Source organism: Haliotis rufescens, unplaced genomic scaffold (genome assembly GCF_023055435.1).
Source record: "Haliotis rufescens isolate VD_foot unplaced genomic scaffold, xgHalRufe1.0.p SCAF_9, whole genome shotgun sequence".
Lineage (NCBI taxonomy): Eukaryota > Metazoa > Mollusca > Gastropoda > Lepetellida > Haliotidae > Haliotis > Haliotis rufescens.
The window spans coordinates 37,082,085-37,108,422 of record NW_025964383.1 but is presented as its reverse complement, the minus strand read 5'-3'; the positions used below and the strand labels follow the sequence as shown (position 1 = coordinate 37,108,422).

The window sequence follows — 26,338 nt, the reverse complement described above, 5'->3', positions numbered from 1 at the left end:
ACTGTTTCTTCTGAATGATGCATACCAGTACGGTGAACATATCGAGGCGGCTCCTGGTGGCGTCTTTGTAAGAAATCACTCAAGGAAAACAATGCTTGATGATGGAAGGCTTGCTATTGTTATTTTTGAATGGGCGGTTGTTACGAGGCATATTGCACCCTGTGTTTTCGACATTTGATACGCGTCGGAGGAATTTACAGGTACGTGAAGGATATCAGTAGACATTGTGTTAATGTACGCCCATGTGGATTGAAATGGGTGATTGGGCAGAAATTGTATCAGGTGTTGGGTGGCGGAGTGCTGATTGATTCAATGTCGAAGTTGGTCACGCAGACAGATAGGGCAACATTGCACTCAGGTGGGTAAAAAATTGTACATATTTGGAACTATCTTCTGTTTACTTGGAGAAATGAGTTTAATTAATATGTGTGTATTTTTAAGAGAGACATTTAATAATATTTGGTAGTTAAAGAAATTTGAACAGTGTCCAACTTCTTGTTTTATACTTTCCGTATGTGATAAAGTACTGTGAGTTTACATAATTCAATGTGTATTATTAACCAACAAATGTTGTAAAGCTTGCTTTTGAACTGTATTTGTACAACACTATTAATTATCTATTTTATATCATGGACCAAAATGTGTATATTTTTTAATGTTTTCTTATCAGTGATACACTCATAACGTTGTAGGATCATATCCTTCTATTAATATTGTAGTGACTGAACATAACATGTTTCTGAATAGCGTATGGGCATTAATCATTAGCTTCTACAGTTGTATGACAGCTGTCATAAAATTAAAAATTGTCAGCTATTTCCAGAGCTTGGATGCTTGGGTCTGTCGGATGGTGGGAATGAGGAACTGTGGGGGCATGGGGGGGCACGGGTGGCCCAGTCGTGTAAGGCGCCACGATTCGCTGTGCAGAGTTGCGTCCCTTGGGCATGCCAGAAACCTATGATTGTGGGTTCGGATCCCGTTTCGCCCCGATTATGTTTCTAGGTTTGTCAGCACCATACCCGTGCTAGTGGATTTCACTGCAGTGGTAAACGTCTGAGACCTGCATCACTTCGGGCTTTCCTCCCACATTAAGCTGACACACCGTGATATAACTGGAATACTGTTAAACCCAACTCACTCACTCACTCACTCAGCCTGGTTAGAGTGTAGTACAGCACTATATGTAAGTATGTCTGCCTGAGGGGCTTTGGGCTCTATATATGGGGGGTGGTTGGGTAGCCTAGTGGTTAAAGCGTTGGCTCGTCATGACAAAGACCCAGGTTCGATTCCCCACATGGGTACAATTTGTGAAGCCTATTTTCTGGTGTCCCTGTGATATTGCTTGAATATTGCTGAAAGCAGCGTATAAACATACTCACTCTATATATGCAATGCATTTTATCAATATCTATTCACAAAATAACAGATACTTCTTTTTTTGTAGTAATGTATTGTATTATTTTTCGATTCCATCAGAAATAGAGTGGTCAGGAAAATCGATTAAATATAAACTGTTTTTCTGACTTTATTTTGGCATGGTCAGTCAAATCCTCAAATAAAATAATTTTCTAACAGTCGTGATGTTATCAGAAGCAAGTAACAGTGTTGCTCAAGAGTGTCTTGTAGAGACGTAGTTATTGCACCATGATCGCGTGGTGGGTGATGGTTTTAGGGGAGGGTGTGAGAGGACATATGGTAACAGGATTACCTCACCTGTGCAGATCAAAGGGTATACATACTTACCTGTGTACTTACCTTGTATGCTTACATACATGATCAGGCCGGCTGCATAACACCCAGGGAGATTTATATCGGCAGGTCAGCATTTTCTCGTTAACCTGAATTTCTGTTTGGAATCCCTTGATGTCATATTAGTGTTACTGAGTTGAGCTTACACTAGAACTGTCCATCAGACTTAGTTGATCAGTGACTTGGAAAGTGTTGTATCATTCATTCATTCATTCATTCATTCATTCATTCATTCATTCATTCATTCATTCACTCTCACTCACTCACGCATTCATTCATTCATACCTCTGTGTGTGTATGTGTGTACGTGTGTGTGTGTGTGTGTACGTGTGTGTGTATGCGTGTGTATGCGCGTGTGTGTGTGTGCGAGTGCGTGTATGTGTGTGTACGCGTGTGTGTGTGTGAGTGTGTATGTGTGTGTGCGAGTGTATGTGTATGTGTGTGTGTGTGTGTGTATGTGTGTGTGCGAGTGCGTGTGTGTTTATGTATTTATATTTGTTTGTTTGTTTGTTTGTGTATTCCTCTATCTATATATTGAATTATTTATAGTTATTTAGGTCATTTGACAGCTGGAACCATCTGTAAGCCTTGATCACTTTCAACAGTAACATGTTTAAGTCAGTCAGGGGAACTGATAACCTTTTCAGCTCTGCGTTTTCAGTTATCTAGAGTATTTTAAATCTTTCCTATCTGTTTGTAGAGATAAATTCACTTGTCCTGATATGTTCGTTGTGTGGGGCCGCCTTGACTGTCATGCCTAGGTTTCCAGTGTCTGGGTAAACACACTACACTGTATCTGAGTGACTTAGTTCACATGCGCCTCTGTTCTCCCAGCAGGGAATGGGTACCCGATATGTGAGGTGGATGTGAAAACCTTCTAGCACCCTAGGCAGCTTCGGTTGTATACTCCCAAGGGAGTTGAGAATGATATTTAGAATGCGAACAGATCCACTGGTTGGGGAACAAATAAAACTACATTTGAGCAGATACTAGTACCTGGATACCTGCAGTATAATAATTAGGCGATAAACATTATATGTTTTCAGATTTGTGGGTTTTATTGAGAATTCAATGCCCAGAAATTTTGATTTCAGTGTTAAACTATCTGGACATTGAAGACTCCGTAAAACCCACACATCTGAAACATATCATGGACATTGTAAAATCAGTCATTTTGTGAAGCAGTCACTCTCTGTACATGAACTCTCCTAGTTGTGACACAGACATGATGATACATGACGTCATGACACGATGGATGACGTCACATGTTTCCGTGGTAACGGAACCAGCCTGGTTAGCTGAATATGTGAAAAACAACAAGTCAAACTTCTTCTTATAAATATCGACCTAGCATAATATTTGGTTAACGTGGAATCCATTTTGCCAAGCAGAATGGCACCTTTTTCAGATTTGGGAATTAGGGATTGACAAGAAAAGATACTTAAGACGATTATTCAAGTACAGTAACTAACCCACGAGATTGCCAGGCTCTGAATCCCATGTCTCAACCAGTTAGATTGCAGCACACGCTCCCATTTGTTTTATCACACTCCAATTTGTTTTATCACACTCCCATTTGTTTTATCACACTCCCATTTGTTTTATCATACTCCCATTTGTTTTATCATGTCCTTTAAATCTTAATTTTTCACATAGTCCAGATGAAATGAAGGACGGTCGGGTAGTCTTGTGGTTGAAGCATTTGCTTGTCACGCCGAAGATCCGGGTTTGATTCCCTGCATAAGTACAGTGTGATGCCCATTTCTGGTGTACCCTGCTGTGAGTAGCTGGAATATTGCTAAAAGCGGCGTAAAACCAAACTCACTCACTCACTAGATGAAATGATAAATAAACAAAGAAGGAATATATTCAAAGATGTAATCAGCAAAATTTAGGCCATCCTGTGTAGACCTCTTCATCTATAGCAATTCAAGTTGTGTTGTTTTGAGTCGTGTTTATTACAGCATTAATTGATAGAGGAATGAATGAACTGAGTTTGACTTAACAGAGACCATATAATAGAATGAAATAACAAACGACACATAAACAGACAAAAACATGCACTATTAGATCAGGTAATTTAACAAATTGATTTTTGGCTCATTCCGCCTTATAAATAAACAACTAAAATGCCTAATGGAATCATTATTGAAGAAATGAATTTATTACCGATAAATAAATAACCCTGCACCATAAAGTTTTATGAGCATGCAGGCATTGTACAATCGTTACCAGATGCCATGGAGACTAATGACGATAACAGGCATACATCGATGCTGCTGCTGCTGCGGCGGCACTGTAGACCTGGGGTGAACATGCACAACGAGGGGACTCCAGGGAAATCTCACTCACTCACTCATGCTAGGCATGCTATCTGTAACTGAAACTGTGGAACATTGCGTGTTGCTGCATTTTCCAGCAAGATGAAGGGAAAAGAGAGGCAAAATTAGAATATATATTTTTTCAGTATGTTCTCGTCCATGTTTTCCAAACTTTTCTTTCAATTGTGTTTTTGCCTCATTTATATTTACCACAAGCACTGTGTTGCAATCTTGAGGGACGAAAGAGAGTGGTCGTTAGGTTGAGTTAGTTTTACTCAACGTGCAGCATGAGCTTTGTAACCATTTAGTAATCAAATCCAGGTCCTCGGCATGGTGAGACAATGTTTTATTGAACGCCATGGGAAATGTTAATTATTAAAACTAGTAAGTGAGTTTGATTTTACGCCGCTTTTAGCAATATTCCAGCAATATCACGGCGGGGGACACCAGAAATGGGCTTCACACATTGTATCGAACCCAGGTCTTCAAGCATGACGAGCGAACGGTTTAACCACTAGGCAACCCGACCGCCCCTTATTAAAACAAGAAACCTCAAATGTGTAGGTACTGCCACAGGTTTTCATCACTGATTCATCTCTATGTTAATCAAATCAGCTGAACAATAACGGGGGATATGATCACTCATGATGTGCTGTGATGTTTGAGAACCACTCCAAAACTTTTCAAAATAGGAAAAGATTAGATGTAGATGAGCCAGTAACAGGGTTCAAAGGTTGATTTCTTACTCAGCATTATAGCAAAAATATATTAAACAGTTATCTGCACTCCGGTGGGAATACGGATGTATTCTACCTTGGGAATGGAACCTTACTTTAGGTGAGATAAATTACCACACTATCAATGGGGCCACCAGCTTGGGAATTGAACCAGACTTTAGGTGAGATAAATTACCACACTATCAATGGGGCCACCAGCTTGGGAATTGAAACTTACTTCAGGTGAGATAAATTACCACACTATCAATGGGGCCACCAGCTTGGGAATTGAACCAGACTTTAGGTGAGATAAATTACAACACTATCAATGGGGCCACGGGCTTGGGAATTGAACCAGACTTTAGGTGAGATAAATTACCACACTATCAATGGGGCCACGGGCTTGGGAATTGAACCAGACTTTAGGTGAGATAAATTACCACACTATCAATGGGGCCACGGGCTTAGGAATTGAACCAGACTTTAGGTGAGATAAATTACCACACTATCAATGGGGCCACCAGCTTGGGAATTGAAACTTACTTTAGGTGAGATAAATTACCACACTATCAATGGGGCCACGGGCTTGGGAATTGAAACTTACTTTAGGTGAGATAAATTACCACACTATCAATGGGGCCACAGGCTTGGGAATTGAAACTTACTTTAGGTGAGATAAATTACCACACTATCAATGGGGCCACCAGCTTGGGAATTGAAACTTACTTTAGGTGAGATAAATTACCACACTATCAATGAGGCCACCAGCTTGGGAATTGAAACTTACTTTAGGTGAGATAAATTACCACACTATCAATGGGGCCACAGGTTGGGAATTGAACCAGACTTTAGGTGAGATAAATTACCACACTATCAATGGGGCCACGGGCTTGGGAATTGAACCAGACTTTAGGTGAGATAAATTACCACACTATCAATGGGGCCACGGGCTTGGGAATTGAACCAGACTTTAGGTGAGATAAATTACCACACTATCAATGGGGCCACGGGCTTGGGAATTGAACCAGACTTTAGGTGAGATAAATTACCACACTATCAATGGGGCCACGGGCTTGGGAATTGAACCAGACTTTAGGTGAGATAAATTACCACACTATCAATGGGGCCACCAGCTTGGGAATTGAAACTTACTTTAGGTGAGATAAATTACCACACTATCAATGGGGCCACGGGCTTGGGAATTGAAACTTACTTTAGGTGAGATAAATTACCACACTATCAATGGGGCCACCAGCTTGGGAATTGAAACTTACTTTAGGTGAGATAAATTACCACACTATCAATGGGGCCACGGGCTTGGGAATTGAAACTTACTTTAGGTGAGATAAATTACCACACTATCAATGGGGCCACGGGCTTGGGAATTGAAACTTACTTTAGGTGAGATAAATTACCACACTATCAATGGGGCCACAGGCTTGGGAATTGAAACTTACTTTAGGTGAGATAAATTACCACACTATCAATGGGGCCACCAGCTTGGGAATTGAAACTTACTTTAGGTGAGATAAATTACCACACTATCAATGGGGCCACGGGCTTGGGAATTGAAACTTACTTTAGGTGAGATAAATTACCACACTATTAATGGGGCCACGGGCTTGGGAATTGAAACTTACTTTAGGTGAGATAAATTACCACACTATCAATGGGGCCACCAGCTTGGGAATTGAAACTTACTTTAGGTGAGATAAATTACCACACTATCAATGGGGCCACGGGCTTGGGAATTGAAACTTACTTTAGGTGAGATAAATTACCACACTATCAATGGGGCCACCAGCTTGGGAATTGAAACTTACTTTAGGTGAGATAAATTACCACACTATCAATGGGGCCACGGGCTTGGGAATTGAAACTTACTTTAGGTGAGATAAATTACCACACTATCAATGGGGCCACCAGCTTGGGAATTGAAACTTACTTTAGGTGAGATAAATTACCACACTATCAATGGGGCCACCAGCTTGGGAATTGAAACTTACTTTAGGTGAGATAAATTACCACACTATCAATAGGGCCACCAGCTTGGGAATTGAAACTTACTTTAGGTGAGATAAATTACCACACTATCAATAGGGCCACCAGCTTGGGAATTGAAACTTACTTTAGGTGAGATAATTTACCACACTTCAATGGGGCCACCAGCTTGGGAATTGAAACTTACTTTAGGTGAGATAAATTACCACACTATCAATGGGGCCACGGGCTTGGGAATTGAAACTTACTTTAGGTGAGATAAATTACCACACTATCAATGGGGCCACGGGCTTTGGAATTGAAACTTACTTTAGGTGAGATAAATTACCACACTATCAATGGGGCCACGGGCTTGGGAATTGAAACTTACTTTAGGTGAGATAAATTACCACACTATCAATGGGGCCACGGGCTTGGGAATTGAAACTTACTTTAGGTGAGATAAATTACCACACTATCAATGGGGCCACGGGCTTGGGAATTGAAACTTACTTTAGGTGAGATAAATTACCACACTATCAATGGGGCCACGGGCTTGGGAATTGAAACTTACTTTAGGTGAGATAAATTACCACACTATCAATGGGGCCACCGGCTTGGGAATTGAAACTTACTTTAGGTGAGATAAATTACCACACTATCAATGGGGCCACCAGCTTGGGAATTGAAACTTACTTTAGGTGAGATAAATTACCACACTATCAATGGGGCCACGGGCTTGGGAATTGAAACTTACTTTAGGTGAGATAAATTACCACACTATCAATGGGGCCACGGGCTTGGGAATTGAAACTTACTTTAGGTGAGATAAATTACCACACTATCAATGGGGCCACGGGCTTGGGAATTGAAACTTACTTTAGGTGAGATAAATTACCACACTATCAATGGAGCCACGGGCTTGGGAATTGAAACTTACTTTAGGTGAGATAAATTACCACACTATCAATGGGGCCACCAGCTTGGGAATTGAAACTTACTTTAGGTGAGATAAATTACCACACTATCAATGGGGCCACGGGCTTGGGAATTGAAACTTACTTTAGGTGAGATAAATTACCACACTATCAATGAGGCCACCCAACTTGGGAATTGAACCAGACTTTAGGTGAGACACTTCACCACACTATCAATGGGGCCACCCAACATGGGGATTGAACCAGACTTTCCATGGGGCCATGAGTTCAGGAACTGAACTAGGTACTGGGCAACACATGCAACAACATTAACCCTGGGACTACCTATATAGGAACTGAACCGGGCCTGAGGTCAGACAGGTGACCACACATACCAATGGGCTACAACCTGACATATCTAGAATATATTTCAGTAGATCAAGTGGTCAATCAGAGCCCATCTACAACCATTCCCATCAGTGATTATGCGGCCCTGAATGTGTACAGCCACTGCTGGCACCGTCACCACGGAAGTAGCTTCCTGCCACTGTCAGCGGCACGCTCTTATTAATGTTTAATATCCAATCTGCCCCACATTGCATGTTCGTGGACACTCATGGCAGGTGAGAGACTTCTCTAAACCTGGCAGTAATTACCATAGTTGGCATATTTATGCCCTCCATTGCCACTAACCAGGATCTCAGATCTGTGGCGCCAGGATTGTCGACATGAGTGGGCAATGTTATGTTTTATTGACTAGACAGGATGTATTGTCTACAAGTCGGAATGGCACTCCTTGTGTCACACGTTTTTTTCATTTAAACTTCTTCTTAATGGCATGTTTTGTTGTTTGTGAGAGTTATTAAGAGTGTCACAGGTTACAAGTTTTACCCATCGTCAGTAGAAACAAAAGAACCCCTATAACTATCCACATTGTTTTTATTTGTAATGTAGTGTGTGATTGGCCTGCTAGACTGGCTAGTCTATATGTACTGTATTATGTGTAGGTTAAAGTATGTCCAAGGGTTTTGATGATATTCAAGTCAGGTTTTATCCCAAGGATAAGGGTTTTAAATGTCATAAAAACACTTGGTGCTATATCCTACACATCACATAGTACATATAGGGAGTTTTTTATCTAACTTGTAGGCCTAAAAATGAAACTTAAAACAAAAGTTTTCAACATTTCTGATTCAAACATAATTTCCATGAACCTTAGGAAACCGGTGTAAAATATCTGTTGCTGGCGTACGATACTGGAAAAGACATTCTTAAAAGCATTGTGATTTTATCAGCGCCTCTCTAGCCTAGTGGTACATCCTCGGGAATATAAAGACAACATTTGTCATTGATTTTACATATCAAAATATTATATAGCAAATATCTCTGGGATATTATAACATCCCTGTTTATGAGATATAATCCCACTGCAGAACAATAGGATGACGTCACTGGAGGTTTATAAATGATGGGTATCACATGATGGGCAGGAAGATGGTGGTTGATGACCAGACAGGAGTGTACACTTCCAGTGTGGACGGTGGGAGATTCCATGTGATTGTACTTGATTAAGTAGGGTAATTGATAGAATGTGTAACATTTGCATGATTGATATCGGTTAATCAGTATTTGTGTGATGTTAATTACTGGGTACAAGAAGGTGACACAGCCTTAACATATAAGACACTGATATCCTTTTGCTCAGAGTATCAGAGGAATCTTGTCATGGAATCCTGCAAATGCTTTGTTTATTTGTTGTATAACGCCGCACTCAGTAATATTCCAGCTGTATGATGGCGGTCTGTAAATAATTGAGTCTTAAACAGAAAATCCAGTGATTGACATTATGAGCATCAATCTACGCAATTAGGATATGATCATATGCATCAAACCAAGTCAGCGAGCCTGACAACCCGATCCCGTCAGTCGCCTCTTACGACAAGCATAGTCACCTTTTGCGGCAAGCATTGGTTGCTGAATACCTCTACCTGGATCTTCATGGGTCTCCTGTAAATGCATTCAAGATAGGCTAGTTTTGGTCTAGTGATGGGGGAGTTGGGTAGGGGTGGGGATTTTGTTGTAGACAGAGTAATGTTTCAGTGACTGCTTCAAGACAAACAATGTTTCTCCTCTGGTCACACAACACTTTTTATTCAAACCCTACCATGAAACCCAAAGCAAAATTATTTTTTGTAAGGGTGGGAGTTGAAAAATCACCTAGTTATGCTGCAGCCAGTAACAAAATGCCCTGACCCAGTAATGACCCTCCCCTCCGTATCTACAGCTAGCCCAGGATAGGATTGATAACTAGATTAAAGCCTTGTATGCTTCACTGATGGCTTATCCGACACAGACACTAAATTTCTGATTGGCAGGTAAAGATGTCAACTGATGATATCAACAACCCAGTGTATAAAGTTTCGTAACACTTGAAGATATATATCTGTTGACAGCTCAGACTTGTCATGACTTAAACGGATATTGATTGATTGACAGAACTGTGTAGGTGGGATTTCTTGAATTAATGGTGCTCAGAGCTTAAATATATATGTCAAGTGGATACCAAGTTTTATTTCCGCTGTCAGGGATATTGAGCTTATATATGACATAAGTAAGTCATTTTTGCCATTTGATTGAGAGGTTTATGTGGTCTGTGGTTCCAAATCTAGTACATGTTGTGATTTTAGTTTGAAATGTTATTTCTTCATTGTTTTCATTCACTTGATAAAATGATATCATGCTTCAGCATTGAATAATCAACCCTAGAACTTGGCTCAATTTGAAATGTGTTTGTTAAATTCTCTAAGCCTTTTTGTCATAAAAATTCCAAAATGATTTTCTTGTTTTACTCAATGAGTGAATTGTGATCAAAATGCTGTCACCCCTCTGTGTGGACGTCAAAATGACATAAACAGGACAGCCATGAACCAAACCAAATTGAGATAATTTAAAAAAATAAATTGACATTTATTTATGCCCATCAAATACACCCAATTTGAAACCATATATTTTTATGTCGTAATTGTTTAACATCATTGATAGATGGTTGATACTTTCCTTTTAACTCTGTATAGAACAAATATTCAATGATGACAATCTGTTGTTTACCCAAGTAAAAATAATACAACAATGTTGGACCCGTGAAGATCCGGGGTAGAATAGGTCTTCAACAACACATGCTTGCCGTAAAAGTCAACCCTGCTTGTCATGAGGTGACTAACAGGATCGGGTGGTCAGGCTCGCCCACCAATTACATAGATGTCAATCACTGGATTGTCCTCTCTAGACTTGATTATTTACAGACCGCCATCATGTAGCTGGAATATTGCTGTTAAGAAACAAACAAACAAACAACAAACAAGCAACAATGTTGACATATTTGAAGGAATATATTTTGCTTGCATTGTGATTGCATTTAGGATTTAGTAATGTTGACACTTGAAAGATCGAGGTTAGGATGACATTGCTAAGAGGCACGCTGTTTGTTTTGTGTGCTTTTGAGATAATCATCAACTGAGCAGGGTGTTATTTCTTTCGCTATGGAACCTTTTTCATTGAGTAGTAAATCACTGCACGATCTGTAGAGTTACAATCAATCAACAAGCTTTCACCCATCACCTAGCAATGGGGACTTCCCTCGGTATCTTCCTAGCTCTTGTCAAGACAGTGTTATTATAAATGTTTTGTCACCTCTTCCAGCACCATGCTCACCGTGTCTCCGGGCAGTGATGAAGTGACAGCATTGTTGCAGACGTGTGTATTGTAGAGCAGACGCCACTCTGGTGGAGCAGACGACAGTCAATACTTTCCCTCTCACCGATCTCAGGGCAGACGGACAGTTGGGGGATTATGTCAGTGAGACTTTCCCCAGACGTCCAGGTGGACTTGACTTGAGAAACTTAACAATGATGGATTGGCAGAAAGATGCTTGTGATCGGCTACCATGGAGTGGGAGCGGCTCAGTCTGTGTACAATGTCAGGAGTGAGCTGTGTGTGGGGTGCTGTGTGTCGAGGATTCATGGAATAATGTTTTGAAGATGTATCAGAGTTGGAAGAATGTGCTGCTCCTTCCTGGAGGACAAGTAGATCTGAAGGACAAATTTCTAATTTCTATGATTGAGGATTGAAGTGATCCTGCAAGATGTGTTTTCGTTGTTTCTTGCTTGCATGAAGCACTGTCAACACTATGTGTTTCTTGGAGGAGGAAGTCTGAAGAAGAAATTCTAGTGCTCTGTTCTGATGAAGTTTCATATTTGGAACAAAACATTTTCCATATGTGAATGCCTTGGATTCCAAGTGGAAGGGGGTTCTTGTGATTCATGACTGTTGATTGTTGGGTTTGCTCATGAACTATTGTGTTTGTGACTGACACGACTTTATCTCAAACATGAGGAAATGTGGAGCTGTGTTCGGATATTTCAATATCAAACATCTTAAAAGAATCTGAAGGGAATGTGATACATCTCTTTATCATTTGCCTTGGTCTCTAGTGTAGACCTGAACACAGTGTAAATATTCTGGCTTCCTCTTGGGGGAATGGAAGAAGAAAACTTGAAGCGGCTTCAGTGTGTATTCTTTGCTGACTGAAGGTTCTGGAATAAACTTTGAATGCACAGTATGCATGGTGCCTGAAGCTGGAGCTGTTTGAGCAAGTTCTGGGGTGTCCACTATGAGAATTATTCCAACAAATATGGGTGATAAAGATAAAGATGGACGCTGTGAGAGAAATGAAAATATTAATTTGTGCCGGTAGTGGAATGTTCTTGACATTTTTTTCTTGTGGATATCAGATGTTAGACTTTACTTCCAGACCCAGTTTCTAACATCTGAGTGTTCGATGGAGGTTCTGAAATGTCGATTTGATTAATTGTGATTCTGGCGTAAGATTGTCTACGCCTTCTGTTGAGATGGATTTTCGCTGCTTTTTCTGAAACTGTTTTCCAAGCTTTGTGAGTATAGGATTGTGAACACTTGGTCTTGAATCCATGACACTCAACTTGATAAACCTCTACATGACGATGGAGAGATACACTCGAACTTCAAGCAGCCGCTGTGCTTCGGGACGGTCCATCCTTCTCGACATTGATGACGCTCTCGAACGTTTGTCAAACCACTCAAGCCCCATCAACAGAATGCATGTGACTGTGAAACGTAGCAGCACTGCCATACCCGAGATGGCTCCAAACTCTGTGTACAGTCAGTTGGGAGTTATCTCCCCCTTCCCAGTCAGGGGGCTTCCTCTACCAGTGCTACAGGGGAAGTTCGTAAGCAGTAAGAGTAAAACGCTGAGTGCTATGAACCATGTGACCCCGGGTCGGCTCCAGCGGAGTAAGACGATTCTCTCCACCCCGTGTCGGCACTGTGTCGCCTGCACAGTCAAACATTTACGCAATTTTAACAAGGTGAGCTACAGGCATTTTCTTATGTGGTTTACAGTTGTTTTTGAAGAACAGTTGAGTCATTGTTCATAGAAATAAAATTGCAAAAAGTTTTGTGATCTCTTAAAGTACAGCCAGTATGGTGAACAGACATTTTTGTATTCATTTGGTTCAAAGATTATTTTGGTTTCAGAATATTAGTGTTAGTGGTAAAAATAAAAATAAAATCCTGAAGATAAGGGATATTTGATTGATTGATTGATTGATTGATTGATTGATTGATTGATTGATTGATTCATTCATTCTAAATTCATTTTGTTTGCAGATTACTATTTTTCCAATACAGTATTTGGTAACAATAAAATAAACTTGCAAATAGATATGAAATCTCTTAAAACAATCTTATTAAAATCAGATCTCAGTTCTTGCTACCGCTAAACAAAGATCTCAAGACATCCCATTACGGGTGATGTCAGAACGACCGTTTGTGAACTCTGATCAACCACTGACAAGATGTTGACATAAGCCAATCAGAAAGAAGCTTTTTACATCACTAGTTTCAAACTGGAGACTTCCATTCCAGATATATTGTGTAAAATATTTTGTCAAAGTTCTAAATTCAAAATTAGAAAAGTGAGCTAAAGTAAACTTCTGGTATGTCTAAAAGATGTCCGAGCTTGTATGGCATTAATTCCCTGTATCTTCCGTTTCAAATGTTTATCCCACTGAAGCAAGAGATAGGCGATTATTTTGATAGAATCAGTCGTACAACCAGTGAATGTTGATCAGAATACCTGTGTTAACCTCTTGTGGGTTGCATTATTAGAAAATACATTAATCCTGACCTGGTAAGTGACGCTTTGATTGGTCATAAGAAAGGTCGTTCTGACCTTGATCAAGTTATTTCCATTATTAAATTGGCTTAAAAAAAATAAGAGAATTTGTTCTCAGGCAATGGATTTTGAAAATATTGTGTGGGCAGGCTACCCTTTGTTTTTCTGTTCAAACTAGTCTTTAACCAAATAAACAGTGTACAATCAACCTGGGAAAGGGCCATCCTTGATGAGTGAGACACTGAAATATAGTATCTGACTGCAGCTGGACTTAATATTATTTCAGGGGGCACGGGTGGCCCAGTTGCGTCCCGTGGACACGCCAGAAACCTATGATTGTGGGTTCGAATCCCGGTTTGCCCCGATTACGTTTCAAGATTTGTCAGCACCATACCCGTGCTCGTGGGTTTCACCGAAGTGATAAACGTCTGAGACCTGCATCACTTCGGGCTTTCCTCCCACATTAAGCTGACACGCCGCGATATAACTGTAATACTGTTAAAAGCGGCGTTAAACACAACTCACTCACTCACTAATATTATTTCACAATGAGAAGACGTAATCAGGAGCATACAACACCGGAAGAAGCATGTCAACAAATCCATTCTGAAGTATGCAAGCTACTCCTATTATTACACTTTTTGGCAAAAAAAAGTTTCATTGTGTATCTGGACTTACATTTGTAATCCATTATATTTCTTTACTCCAAGATTTCATTCAATTTTGTTTAGATTTATATTGGCAAAATTGTTTATGATCTGATCAGCAAATCACATCAACTTACCATGAACTTGCCTTGATACGAACATTTGTGATTAGAGATAGAAAGTCTTTTGTGTTCCTATCAATTCCTATCAATTTCTTTTCAGTTATGATATTGGCCATGACGTTAAGCATTTCTTAAACTAAAGCACCCATAGATCGGGAAGAAATGGTGTAAACAGCTGATAGCTATCTCCGGCTTATTCTATGAGACAAATACACATGTAATCTTAACCTCTGCATATGAAAAATTGTCTGGCATACAGTACACAAATTCCATTGAATTTGCAAATCCCCTTGTCTAGTGATGTTTTATCATATCTTTTTTAACTGAACGAATTTGCAAATCACACACACAAACTCCTATTGCTGCCATGACCATAACATAAGATGCGCAGTAAAGCAGTGTGCATGTGAAGGAACTAACTGCGTGCTATATTGGATCGCATTGTTTTTAAGTGTTGTAGCATTTCACTGCTAGGGTCGTGTGTTTCAGACTCGGACTATTTAGGATTTTTGAAAATGGAAATAAAAACAGAATATGTGGCGGACTTTGTGAGGATGTGGCAGTGCCTGAAAACCAAGAATATTTTGTTTTTAGCCTAGCTGATAAAAGTTTAACTTTCATTACTGATTATATTTTAGGTATTTATTACAATGTAGGCATTAAAATTCATGTGACCTAATGATTTGTTTATTTTGTGCAACTAACTCAAAGTTCTAAAAATCGCGAATAGATCGGCAGGTTCTCCCATACACAGATTCATAGACCCAGTGATTCACTCGGTCCTCAACTGACCCAATGATTCACTCGGTCCTCCATAGATTCAATGACTCACCCAGCCCTCCACTGACTCAATGTCTCACTCAGTCCTCCACTGACTCAATGTCTCACTCAGTCCTCCATTGACTCAATGTCTCACTCAGTCCTCCACTGACTCAATGTCTCACTCAGTCCTCCATTGACTCAATGTCTCACTCAGTCCTCCACTGACTCAATGTCTCACTCCGTCCTCCATTGACTCAATGTCTCACTCAGTCCTCCACTGACTCAATGTCTCACTCAGGCCTCCACTGACTCAATGTCTCACTCAGTCCTCCACTGACTCAATGTCTCACTCAGTCCTCCATTGACTCAATGTCTCACTCAGTCCTCCACTGACTCAATGTCTCACTCCGTCCTCCATTGACTCAATGACTCTCACTCCTCCACTGACTCAATGACTCTCACTCCTCCACTGACTCAATGTCTCACTCCTCCACTGACTCAATGACTCACTCAGTCCTCCACTGACTCAATGACTCTCACTCCTCCACTGACTCAATGACTCACTCAGTCCTCCACTGACTCAATGACTCACTCAGTCCTCCACTGACTCAATGACTCTCACTCCTCCACTGACTGAATGACTCACTCAGTCCTCCACTGACTCAATGACTCACTCAGTCCTCCACTGACTCAATGACTCACTCAGTCCTCCGCTGACTCAATGTCTCACTCCTCCACTGACTCAATGACTCTCACTCCTCCACTGACTCAATGACTCTCACTCCTCCACTGACTCAATGACTCACTCAGTCCTCCACTGACTCAATGACTCACTCAGTCCTCCACTGACTCAATGACTCTCACTCCTCCACTGACTCAATGACTCACTCAGTCCTCCACTGACTCAATGACTCACTCAGTCCTCCACTGACTCAATGACTCACTCAGTCCTCCACTGACTCAATGACTCACTCAGTCCTCCACTGACTCAATGTCTCTCAGTCCTCCACTGACTCAATGTCTCACTCAGTCCTCCACTGACTCAATGATTCTCTCACTCCTCCACTGACTCAATGTCTCACTCAGTCCTCCACTGACTCAATGACTCTCTCACTCCTCCACTGACTCAATGTCTCACTCAGTCCTCCACTGACTCAATGACTCTCTCACTCCTCCACTGACTCAATGTCTCACCCAGTCCTCCACTGACCCAATGACTCACCCAGTCCTCCACTGACTCAATGACTCACTCAGTCCTCCACTGACTCAATGACTCACTCAGTCCTCCACTGACTCAATGACTCACTCAGTCCTCCACGGACTCAATGACTCACTCAGTCCTCCACTGATTCAATGACTCACTCAGTCCTCCACTGACTCAATGACTCACCCAGTCCTCCACTGACCCAATGACTCACCCAGTCCTCCACTGACTCAATGATTCACTCAGTCCTCCACTGACTCAATGATTCACTCAGTCCTCCACTGACTCAATGACTCACCCAGTCCTCCACTGACCCAATGACTCACCCAGTCCTCCACTGACTCAATGATTCACTCAGTCCTCCACTGACTCAATGACTCACTCTCTCCTCCAATGACTCTCAGTCCTCCACTGACTCAATGATTCACTCAGTCCTCCACTGACTCAATGACTCACTCACTCCTCCAATGACTCTCAGTCCTCCACTGACTCAATGATTCACTCAGTCCTCCACTGACTCAATGACTCACTCACTCCTCCAATGACTCTCAGTCCTTCACTGACTCAATGACTCACTCAATCCTCCAATGACTCTCAGTCCTCCACTGACCCAATAACTCACCCAGTCCTCCACTGACTCAATGATTCACTCAGTCCTCCACTGACTCAATGACTCTCACTCCTCCACTGACTCAATGACTCACTCAGTCCTCCACTGACTCAATGACTCACTCAGTCCTCCACTGACTCAATGACTCACTCACTCCTCCACTGTCTCAATGTCTCACTCACTCCTCCACTGACTCAATGGTTCTCACTCCTCCACTGACTCAATGTCTCACTCAGTCCTCCACTGACTCAATGACTCTCTCACTCCTCCACTGACTCAATGACTCTCTCACTCCTCCACTGACTCAATGTCTCACCCAGTCCTCCACTGACCCAATGACTCACTCAGTCCTCCACTGACTCAATGACTCACTCAGTCCTCCACTGACTCAATGACTCACTCAGTCCTCCACTGACTCAATGACTCACTCAGTCCTCCACTGACTCAATGACTCACTCAGTCCTCCACTGACTCAATGTCTCTCAGTCCTCCACTGACTCAATGTCTCACTCAGTCCTCCACTGACTCAATGATTCTCTCACTCCTCCACTGACTCAATATCTCACTCAGTCCTCCACTGACTCAATGACTCCATCACTCCTCCACTGACTCAATGTCTCACTCAGTCCTCCACTGACTCAATGACTCTCTCACTCCTCCACTGACTCAATGTCTCACCCAGTCCTCCACTGACCCAATGACTCACCCAGTCCTCCACTGACTCAATGACTCACTCAGTCCTCCACTGACTCAATGACTCACTCAGTCCTCCACTGACTCAATGACTCACTCAGTCCTCCACGGACTCAATGACTCACTCAGTCCTCCACTGACTCAATGATTTACTCAGTCCTCCACTGACTCAATGACTCACCCAGTCCTCCACTGACCCAATGACTCACCCAGTCCTCCACTGACTCAATGATTCACTCAGTCCTCCACTGACTCAATGACTCACTCTCTCCTCCAATGAATCTCAGTCCTCCACTGACTCAATGATTCACTCAGTCCTCCACTGACTCAATGACTCACTCACTCCTCCAATGACTCTCAGTCCTCCACTGACTCAATGATTCACTCAGTCCTCCACTGACTCAATGACTCACTCACTCCTCCAATGACTCTCAGTCCTTCACTGACTCAATGACTCACTCAATCCTCCAATGACTCTCAGTCCTCCACTGACCCAATAACTCACCCAGTCCTCCACTGACTCAATGATTCACTCAGTCCTCCACTGACTCAATGACTCTCACTCCTCCACTGACTCAATGACTCACTCAGTCCTCCACTGACTCAATGACTCACCCAGTCCTCCACTGACCCAATGACTCACCCAGTCCTCCACTGACCCAATAACTCACCCAGTCCTCCACTGACTCAATGACTCACCCAGTCCTCCACTGACTCAATGATTCACTCAGTCCTCCACTGACCCAATAACTCACCCAGTCCTCCACTGACTCAATGATTCACTCAGTCCTCCACTGACTCAATGACTCACTCACTCCTCCAATGACTCTCACTCCTCCACTGACTCAATGACTCTCACTCCTCCACTGACTCAATGACTCTCACTCCTCCACTGACTGAATGACTCACTCAGTCCTCCACTGACTCAATGACTCACTCAGTCCTCCACTGACTCAATGACTCACTCAGTCCTCCGCTGACTCAATGTCTCACTCCTCCACTGACTCAATGACTCTCACTCCTCCACTGACTCAATGACTCTCACTCCTCCACGGACTCAATGACTCACTCAGTCCTCCACTGACTCAATGACTCACTCAGTCCTCCACTGACTCAATGACTCTCACTCCTCCACTGACTCAATGACTCACTCAGTCCTCCACTGACTCAATGACTCACTCAGTCCTCCACTGACTCAATGACTCACGCAGTCCTCCACTGACTCAATGACTCACTCAGTCCTCCACTGACTCAATGTCTCTCAGTCCTCCACTGACTCAATGTCTCACTCAGTCCTCCACTGACTCAATGATTCTCTCACTCCTCCACTGACTCAATGTCTCACTCAGTCCTCCACTGACTCAATGACTCTCTCACTCCTCCACTGACTCAATGTCTCACTCAGTCCTCCACTGACTCAATGACTCTCTCACTCCTCCACTGACTCAATGTCTCACCCAGTCCTCCACTGACCCAATGACTCACCCAGTCCTCCACTGACTCAATGACTCACTCAGTCCTCCACTGACTCAATGACTCCCTCAGTCCTCCACTGACTCAATGACTCACTCAGTCCTCCACGGACTCAATGACTCACTCAGTCCTCCACTGATTCAATGACTCACTCAGTCCTCCACTGACTCAATGACTCACCCAGTCCTCCACTGACCCAATGACTCACCCAGTCCTCCACTGACTCAATGATTCACTCAGTCCTCCACTGACTCAATGATTCACTCAGTCCTCCACTGACTCAATGACTCACCCAGTCCTCCACTGACCCAATGACTCACCCAGTCCTCCACTGACTCAATGATTCACTCAGTCCTCCACTGACTCAATGACTCACTCTCTCCTCCAATGACTCTCAGTCCTCCACTGACTCAATGATTCACTCAGTCCTCCACTGACTCAATGACTCACTCACTCCTCCAATGACTCTCAGTCCTCCACTGACTCAATGATTCACTCAGTCCTCCACTGACTCAATGACTCACTCACTCCTCCAATGACTCTCAGTCCTTCACTGACTCAATGACTCACTCAATCCTCCAATGACTCACCCAGTCCTCCACTGACCCAATAACTCACCCAGTCCTCCACTGACTCAATGATTCACTCAGTCCTCCACTGACTCAATGACTCTCACTCCTCCACTGACTCAATGACTCACTCAGTCCTCCACTGACTCAATGACTCACTCAGTCCTCCACTGACTCAATGACTCACTCAGTCCTCCACTGTCTCAATGTCTCACTCACTCCTCCACTGACTCAATGATTCTCACTCCTCCACTGACTCAATGTCTCACTCAGTCCTCCACTGACTCAATGACTCTCTCACTCCTCCACTGACTCAATGACTCTCTCACTCCTCCACTGACTCAATGTCTCACCCAGTCCTCCACTGACCCAATGACTCACTCAGTCCTCCACTGACTCAATGACTCACTCCGTCCTCCACTGACTCAATGACTCACTCAGTCCTCCACTGACTCAATGACTCACTCAGTCCTCCACTGACTCAATGACTCACTCAGTCCTCCACTGACTCAATGTCTCTCAGTCCTCCACTGACTCAATGTCTCACTCAGTCCTCCACTGACTCAATGATTCTCTCACTCCTCCACTGACTCAATGTCTCACTCAGTCCTCCACTGACTCAATGACTCCATCACTCCTCCACTGACTCAATGTCTCACTCAGTCCTCCACTGACTCAATGACTCACTCAGTCCTCCACAGACTCAATGACTCACTCAGTCCTCCACTGACTCAATGATTTACTCAGTCCTCCACTGACTCAATGACTCACCCAGTCCTCCACTGACCCAATGACTCACCCAGTCCTCCACTGACTCAATGATTCACTCAGTCCTCCACTGACTCAATGACTCACTCTCTCCTCCAATGACTCTCAGTCCTCCACTGACTCAATGATTCACTCAGTCCTCCACTGACTCAATGACTCACTCACTCCTCCAATGACTCTCAGTCCTCCACTGACTCAATGATTCACTCAGTCCTCCACTGACTCAATGACTCACTCACTCCTCCAATGACTCTCAGTCCTTCACTGACTCAATGACTCACTCAATCCTCCAATGACTCTCAGTCCTCCACTGACTCAATGATTCACTCAGTCCTCCACTGACCCAATGACTCTCACTCCTCCACTGACTCAATGACTCACTCAGTCCTCCACTGACTCAATGACTCACCCAGTCCTCCACTGACCCAATGACTCACCCAGTCCTCCACTGACCCAATAACTCACCCAGTCCTCCACTGACTCAATGACTCACCCAGTCCTCCACTGACTCAATGATTCACTCAGTCCTCCACTGACCCAATAACTCACCCAGTCCTCCACTGACTCAATGATTCACTCAGTCCTCCACTGACTCAATGACTCACTCACTCCTCCAATGACTCTCAGTCCTCCACTGACCCAATGACTCACCCAGTCCTCCACTGACTCAATGACTCACCTACTCCTCCACTGTCTCAATGACTCACTCCTCCACTGACTCAGTGACTCACTCAGTCCTCCTCTGACTCAATGACTCACCCAGTCCTCCACCACTAACTCAGTCACTGACCATCTGCAACTGTTGCAGCTCCAGTCCGGTGTGGGGATCCGTATTGAGGATGGGATGGTATATGGGATGAAGAGGTCCAAGTCTGATCTTCACCTCTACGATGACTCCATGCGACCTGGCACTATGTCGCTGTTGACAGGGGAGGTAAGTCAAGGTGGTCGCCATGCGGCCCAGCACCATGCTACTGATGACAGGGGAGGTAAGTCAAGGTGGTCGCCATGCGGCCCAGCACCATGTTACTGATGACAGGGGAGGTAAGTCAAAGTGGACACAATGCGACCCAGCACCATGTTACTGATGACAGGGGAGGTAAGTCAAAGTGGACGCAATGCGACCCAGCACCATGTTACTGATGACAGGGGAGGTAAGTCAAAGTGGAAGCCATGCGACCCAGCACCATGTTACTGATGACAGGGGAGGTAAGTCAAAGTGGACGCCATGCGGCCCAGCACCATGTTACTGATGACAGGGGAGGTAAGTCAAGGTGGTCGCCATGCGGCCCAGCACCATGTCACTCATGATAGGGGAGGTAAGTCCAGGTGGATGCAATGCGACATGGCACCATGTCACTGATGACAGAGGAGGTAAGTCAAAGTGGATGCAATGCAACACGGCACCAGGTCACTGATGCCAGGGGAGGTAAGTGGAAAGGTTGCCACGAAACAATTCATATGTTAAAATTATTTGTAGTCTTTGACAATGTCATTTAGAATGTCTCAGAGACTTTTAAACATTTATTATCTATATTTCATAAAGCTAATGAACCTGTCTCTAACCTGCTTTGCAGAGAGCCCCAGTGTTCATGATGGGAGCTCAGGAACCCAGAGAAGATGTAGTTGGGGGCAACAAAGAGGAGGTTTTGTTACCAATGGCAACACTCACAAAGAAAGGTCTCATCAAGTTAACCTCCCTGGACCAGGAGCTGCCAGATCAAGAATTTATGTCTATGAAGAAACATGGTGTGTACATCAACACAGAGTGAGTGAGTGAGATGGGTTTTTAACACTGCTTGGAACAGTATTCCAGTTACATCACAGCCTGCCCCACCATCAACACAGAACCCCAACCATGTTGACCACAGCTTACTGCATGTTGTTAGGGAAACAAGTCTCCCAGTGTGGGAGCTTTATGTCAAGGGCTTGTCTAGTCCAGCTCCTTTGCTCGTCAGATCCGGCTACCTTCAGCAACCCATGCTTGCCGTAAAAGGCTACTATGCTTGTCATAAGAGGCGACTAAAGGGATCGGGTAGTCAGGCTCGCAGACTTGGTTGATGCATGCCATCATATCCTAGTTGCGTGGATCGATGCTCATGATGTCAATCACTGGATTGTCTGGTCCAGACTCGATTATTTACAGACCACCGTCATATGGGTAAAATATATCAGAGTGCGGCATTAAACAACAACAAACGGTGACTGCAGGCAATGATAATGTCTCTCCAGAAACTGCACCGAAGAAGACTGCACAGAAGGGACTGATCAAGCGCAAGGACATGCGAGATCAAATACGGGCAGGGGCACAGATGTTGGAGGAGGAGAGGAGGAAGACCCAGGACGAGGAGGAGGATGACGGGGAGGTGCGTTTGGAGGACTACACCATTGGGGACCTGCAGACAGCTCTTGACATGGTGCAGGTGGGTCTGAAAATTGTCACTCAAACTAACACTCATTCACTCTGGTTGTCATGCTCGCTGACTTGGTCGATGCATGTCATCGTATCCCAATTGTGTCGATTGATGCTCATGATATCATTCACTTGATTGTCTGTTATTTACAGATTGCCATCATAAAGCTGGAAAATTGCTGAGTGCGGCATTAAACAACAAACAAACACTCTTGTTGGTCCATTAAACCTTCAGATAAAGCAAAAGCTAACTGATGCGTAAACACTCACTCACTCAGCTTTACTCCAGGAGGTAGATGTATAGAAGTACATGTATGTGTGAAGCAACACTCACTCACTCACCATCTCACCCACCCACCCACTCAAACACACTGACTCACCTACTCACTCATTCACTCACTCACCATCCCACCCACTCACTCACCCACCCACTCAAACACACTGACTCACCTACTCACCCACCCACTCAAACACACTGACTCACCTACTCACTCATTCACTATCTCACCATCCCACCCACTCACTCACCCACCCACTCAAACACACTGACTCACCTACTCACCCACCCACTCAAACACACTGACTCACCTACTCACTCATTCACTATCTCACCATCCCACCCACTCACTCACCCACCCACTCAAACACACTGACTCACCTACTCACCCACCCACTCAAACACACTGACTCACCTACTCACCCACACACTCAAACATACTGACTCACCCACCCACACACTCAAACACACTGACTCACCTACTCACCCACACACTCAAACACACTGACTCACCTACTCACTCATTCACTATCTCACCATCCTACCCACTCACTCACCCATCCACTCAAACACACTGACTCACCCACACACTCAACATACTGACTCACCCACTCACCTACTCACCCACCCACTCAAACACACTGACTCACCTACTCACCCACACACTCAAACACACTGACTCACCTACTCACCCACACACTCAAACACACTTACTCACCCACACACTCAAACACACTGACTCACCTACTCATTCACTATCTCACCATCCCACCCACTCACTCACCCATCCACTCAAACACACTGACTCACCTACTCACTGACTCACCCACCCACTCAAACACCTCACCTACTCACTCACCATCCCACCCACCCACTTACTCACCCATTCACCCATTCACTCAAATACACTGACTCACCCACTCACTCACTCACCCGCCATCCCACCCACTCACTCATTCACTCACTTACCCACCTACTCAGTCACTCACCATAACTCACCCACCCGCCCACTCAGTCACTCACCATAACTCAACCACCCGCCCACCCACCCACTCACTCACCCACCAACCCACCCACCCACTCACTCACTCACCCACCCACCCACTCACTCACTCCATCATTGTTCCAGGAGAATCCTGACTCCCCTGTGCTGCTGGATGTGGAGGAGGAGAGAAGTGAGGGCGGCGGCCAGGGCCGGTCCCCCAAACCTCCCAAGCAGCCTCTCGTCACGGAGAGCATCAAGCAGCAGACATTCCAACTCCCCATCCTCGGCAAGAAATGATCCTTACCACAGGGACATCTCAAAGCTTGGCCAGCTACCTCTGTGTTTGTTTGAGGATAGCAGTTAATGCTACTGAACATTTGAACTGCTGGTGCGGTGTCTTCCACAGGACTGACTACCTTGTGAGATCTCAATTGCTTTTTGATGGATGAAGATCCTGAGTGTAGAATCATTCAAAAGGGGCATCTTGAAGTAGATACTACTTGTTGAAGACATTGAGTATGTGGAGGAGAGACTTGCCTGCATTTCTATGAATATCATATTCTATACTTACCATTTTTTTTCCAGTTTCAGGCTAAACGTTGAATTCATTTTCACAGTAATAACACGTACATCATGTACAACTTGTCATTTCATGAAGGGTTTCAAATATGTCACTAAAATTTGAAAAATTATGTTTTTGTAAGAACATTGTCTCAGTACATTGAATGAACTTTGATCTCTTTTTTAAGTTTATGTAAATGTGCTGATATTTATTTATTCATACATGTATGTCTGGTTTTTGTGTGTTTTGTAATAATTAATATCCAGTAACCATGGTGACAGGTGCTACTTGTGTGCAATTTGTAGATAGTCGTCTTGAAGAAGTACAGTCCGTTCAGTGTGTTATCAAAGTTGAATTCCAGCTGGCTTTATTGTATAATTTATCTTCAGATTTTGTTTTCCTGTTTATAGCTTTGTATTCCTTGTTGGTTAAGGTTTTGTTAATATTCTTCCATTGTAATGGATACTTTACAGACAAGAGTTATGTCCCTTAGAGTATCCAACATGTCAGCCATTGTTAATTTCTTAGGTTTGGTTTTGCTGAGTTTGTTTCTTTTCAATTTATTAAATGATGGGATCAATATTTGTAAAAATATCTTGTTAAACAGCTCAAATAGTTAAAACATGAGACTTGCAGTACAATCAACCTATATGATATAAATACTAGCATACTGTATTCTACATAATTAACGTCATGTGTCAATTATGGATTCCCACTGCATATTTGTAACTTAAAATTTCCTCTAAAATGTTAACAGGTACAGAATTCATTTCTGTTTGTATTTTCTGCTAGCGTGTATACAGTAGTACTTTATTTGTAAGCTTAACCTGTCCGTGATGAAGTGGAGGTGTTTAGCTTGAATAATTACCCAGCCTTGAGAACTTGGTCCTTGGTGGTTGATTATACCAGCCATACAGTATCTGAATAGATTGAGAGGTTCACATTTGTCAGTAGAATGTGCTGCTGAGTAATAAGTTGTAAAATTTCTTGTTGATATTTTGAACACTATTTTTAATATAACCAGAGACCATGTCGGTATATGGTTTCTGATATAACTCAAAGGATATTGTCCTAAAATGAAATTGATGTTGACAGAATACTTTGTTGTATATATGATAAACATATTCATGGATGCTTGCCATGTTATTCATCAAGATGTTCATGTCATATGTCTGGCTATTGAGGATGTATTTAATTATTGCTGTGTTGGTAATTGTGTGATCATCATGTTATTGTGATTATAGTACCAGTATTTGCTTGTCTTGTGTGAACTATTACCAATGTACATCCAGATAATGTATTTATTACCTTGTGTCATTGAATGGGAAAGGATTAAATATCAAAGCTACAACAAAATAT

General features: G+C 43.2%; 1 protein-coding gene across 6 annotated transcripts; it reads left to right on the top strand.

Annotated features, from left to right (window-relative positions):
- On the top strand, positions 1-26,338 carry LOC124139532. Of its 6 annotated transcripts, none has more exons than XM_046506660.2 (6): positions 62-200; positions 11,383-13,085; positions 21,551-21,676; positions 22,320-22,491; positions 22,975-23,165; positions 24,562-26,338. In XM_046506660.2, exons 2-6 carry the CDS (start codon positions 12,669-12,671, stop codon positions 24,712-24,714), a joined length of 1,059 nt encoding a protein of 352 aa, XP_046362616.2. In that variant the 5' UTR covers positions 62-200; positions 11,383-12,668; the 3' UTR covers positions 24,715-26,338. The 6 variants fall into 6 exon arrangements, 5 of the variants coding, with proteins under 5 accessions (XP_046362620.2, XP_046362616.2, XP_046362617.2 ...); XM_046506661.2 differs by lacking the exon at positions 62-200 and adding an exon at positions 225-358; XM_046506662.2 differs by lacking the exon at positions 62-200 and adding an exon at positions 1,674-1,818.

Excerpts from the sequence above, each read along its gene's own strand:
- LOC124139532 (XM_046506660.2), top strand. The coding sequence starts at position 12,669 with ATGACACTCAACTTGATAAACCTCTACATGACGATGGAGAGATACACT. Across the intron at positions 13,086-21,550 it reads ATTTACGCAATTTTAACAAG|CTCCAGTCCGGTGTGGGGAT; the intron begins GTGAGCTACAGG and ends CAACTGTTGCAG. Across the intron at positions 23,166-24,561 it reads CAGCTCTTGACATGGTGCAG|GAGAATCCTGACTCCCCTGT; the intron begins GTGGGTCTGAAA and ends TCATTGTTCCAG.